This window comes from Euprymna scolopes, chromosome 28 (assembly GCF_053919585.1).
Source record: "Euprymna scolopes isolate OS-2025 chromosome 28, ASM5391958v1, whole genome shotgun sequence".
NCBI lineage: Eukaryota > Metazoa > Mollusca > Cephalopoda > Sepiida > Sepiolidae > Euprymna > Euprymna scolopes.
Window position 1 is genome coordinate 19,701,233 of NC_136509.1, and position 2,552 is coordinate 19,703,784.

Sequence of the window (2,552 nt, forward strand, 5' to 3'; positions counted from 1 at the left end):
TTATTATTATTATTATTATTATTATTGTTGTTGTTTTATTACTATTAGTAGTTGTATTAGTAATTGTGTAACTTAGTAGTATTAACTGTTTACCGTTTATAGGTACGCCCTGACACCTTGGTACTACTACTACTACTACTACTACTACTACTACTACAGCGATTAATAATACTACTTTCTCCACCGTCATGTCCACCCTACTTTTTATGAGAAGTAACATCACCACCTCCGTCAGCACCCAAAACAACAACACTACCACATTCAGAAGTAATATTACTTCTTTCATTATTACTGCTATTATTTATAATTGTTAGTACTGCCATAATTGTTATTAATAACATTATTATTACTACTACCAACCAAAACAATTGCCACCACTACTACTATTACTAACCGATCGGTCTAGCCTGCGGAATATATCCATCCAAATATATATATATATATATATATATTATATATATATATATATATATATATGTATATATATATGCATATGTATTTATATATGTATATATACGGTTAAAGATTGTGACAATGCAAAAAGCGATCCGTTTTAACGAGAGCCAGATCCTGTATTTGGCGAACAAGGCCCGCCAGGAGAATACCCTGTGCAGCTATCTGTACAAAAAGAGCTCCGACACGGGCAAATGGCAACTCCGCTGGTTTATACTCTACCAAAATTTTATTTTCTACTTCGAGAACGAGACGTCGAGCCGGCCGTCCGGCGTTGCGCTCCTTGAGGGCAGCTTCTGCGACCGGGCGATCTCGACGACCACCGGCAAGGGGAAAGACGAAAAACAGGTGAGTAGAGTGATAATACTAACACACACACACACACACACACACACACACACACACACACACACACACACACACACACACACCAAAAAATCTTAAAAAAAAGCACGTCTCCTAGTCTCACCTTATACCCCCTCCCCCTCATCAAAAACCCGTATCCGCTCCGCCCCGCTCAATAACCTTCCACACTCACCCCCCGCAATGCGCGACCCAACCCGACATCCACTTAACTTTGCTCCATCCATCTGAATCCAGCGCCAGCCAGCCTCCCTCAAGCCAACACCCTCCCCCCACACACGAAAAAGAAAACAAAACAAAAGAAATTAAAATTAAAGAAAAAAGTTTTACAAAATTTTATAAAAGTTTTACAAAAAAAAAAAAACTTTTTAAGAAAAAAAAACTTTTACAAAAATATTCTACATTTTTTTTTAATTACTTTATATATATATATATTTTTTTCAATTATTGATCTGTTTTGTTTTTATTGTTATATTTTTGTTGTTATTTTTTTGCAAACATTTGCATTGACATCAAAGTTTCTTTTTTTTAGTCATATTTCTTTTACAGGTATCCAATATGATTGCGTGACGACAAACCTCCTACCCATACTCTGACTTTGAAGAGTACTTTTAAAAACTGTAAACACACACACACACATACACACACACACACACACACACACACACACACACACACACTATATATATATATATATATATATATATATATATACATATATATATATATATATATACATGCATGATAAACACCTTATATATATACATACATTATAAATACCTTATATATATATATATATATATATATATATATATATATATATATATATATATATATATATATATATATACCCTATACTCGTTAGCTTTCCCTATCGCCACTTCAAATATTTGAAACATCGTTTTAAAACCATGAACATTTAATTGAGAACATTGTTATTTACGTGATACAAAATCCATCTACATTTATTGCTGTAGATAGATAGACATCGATATTTCAGTAATTTCAACACCAATTTATTTATTATTTTTTTTTGAACTGTGATCGTAAAGAAAAGAAAAGAAAAGAAAGAACTCAATTTGTCATTTCGCTTGCAATCTAGAAATAGATCGCAACTTGTTGGAAAAAATCAAGTCCACCCGAAAGGAACACGTTCGAACACAAATGCTGAATAGCATTGACGTGCAGAGAACGTTTACAGGACAGGTGCTCAAGTGACGGGGGGGTGCAAAATATAGTAATGAAAACCGTCTCGGTAGGAGCACAGGCCTATAATACATTCCTTCGAAAAGGGCACTTTACAGGGGTCAAAAGGGGCTGGTATTTGGACATCCTACTCCCTTCCCCCATGTGCACGTCCCATGCTTGATAACTGTCCAGTAAACAAAGCAATATGATGAAACAGAAGCGTTTGTGATATTAAAATCCAGACAATCCTTCGATTTAAGAACCATAACAGATAATAATTAATAAAATGTACTTATTCGGAACCAATATGCAAATTAGTTTACCTTGTAACTGATATCACATGTACATAAACAGTATACCGAAAGAATGATGCGTCTATTGATTATAAGTGAATCAACTAGTAATAGGCCGTTTTAACTTTACCATCAGCATGAGAAACAAGCCTAAATTTAACAATTATAAAATTACATAAGATTTACAAATGTGGTTGAGATACTCTAGTTGCGCCTCGAAGGGCTACGCAGGCGGTAACACACGAAATAAATTAA

General features: G+C 34.2%; 1 protein-coding gene across 2 annotated transcripts in view; it reads left to right on the forward strand.

Annotated features, from left to right (window-relative positions):
* The first annotated feature begins 388 nt into the window (after positions 1–388).
* The window catches only part of LOC145249497 (ras-specific guanine nucleotide-releasing factor 2-like), a 1,106,705-nt gene continuing 1,104,541 nt past the window's right edge, over positions 389–2,552 (forward strand). For both annotated transcript variants that reach the window (XM_080111105.1, XM_080111106.1), the window contains exon 1: positions 389–801. In XM_080111105.1, the coding sequence (XP_079967231.1) occupies positions 535–801 (267 nt within the window). In that variant the 5' untranslated portion in view covers positions 389–534. The remainder of the gene's footprint in view (positions 802–2,552) is intronic.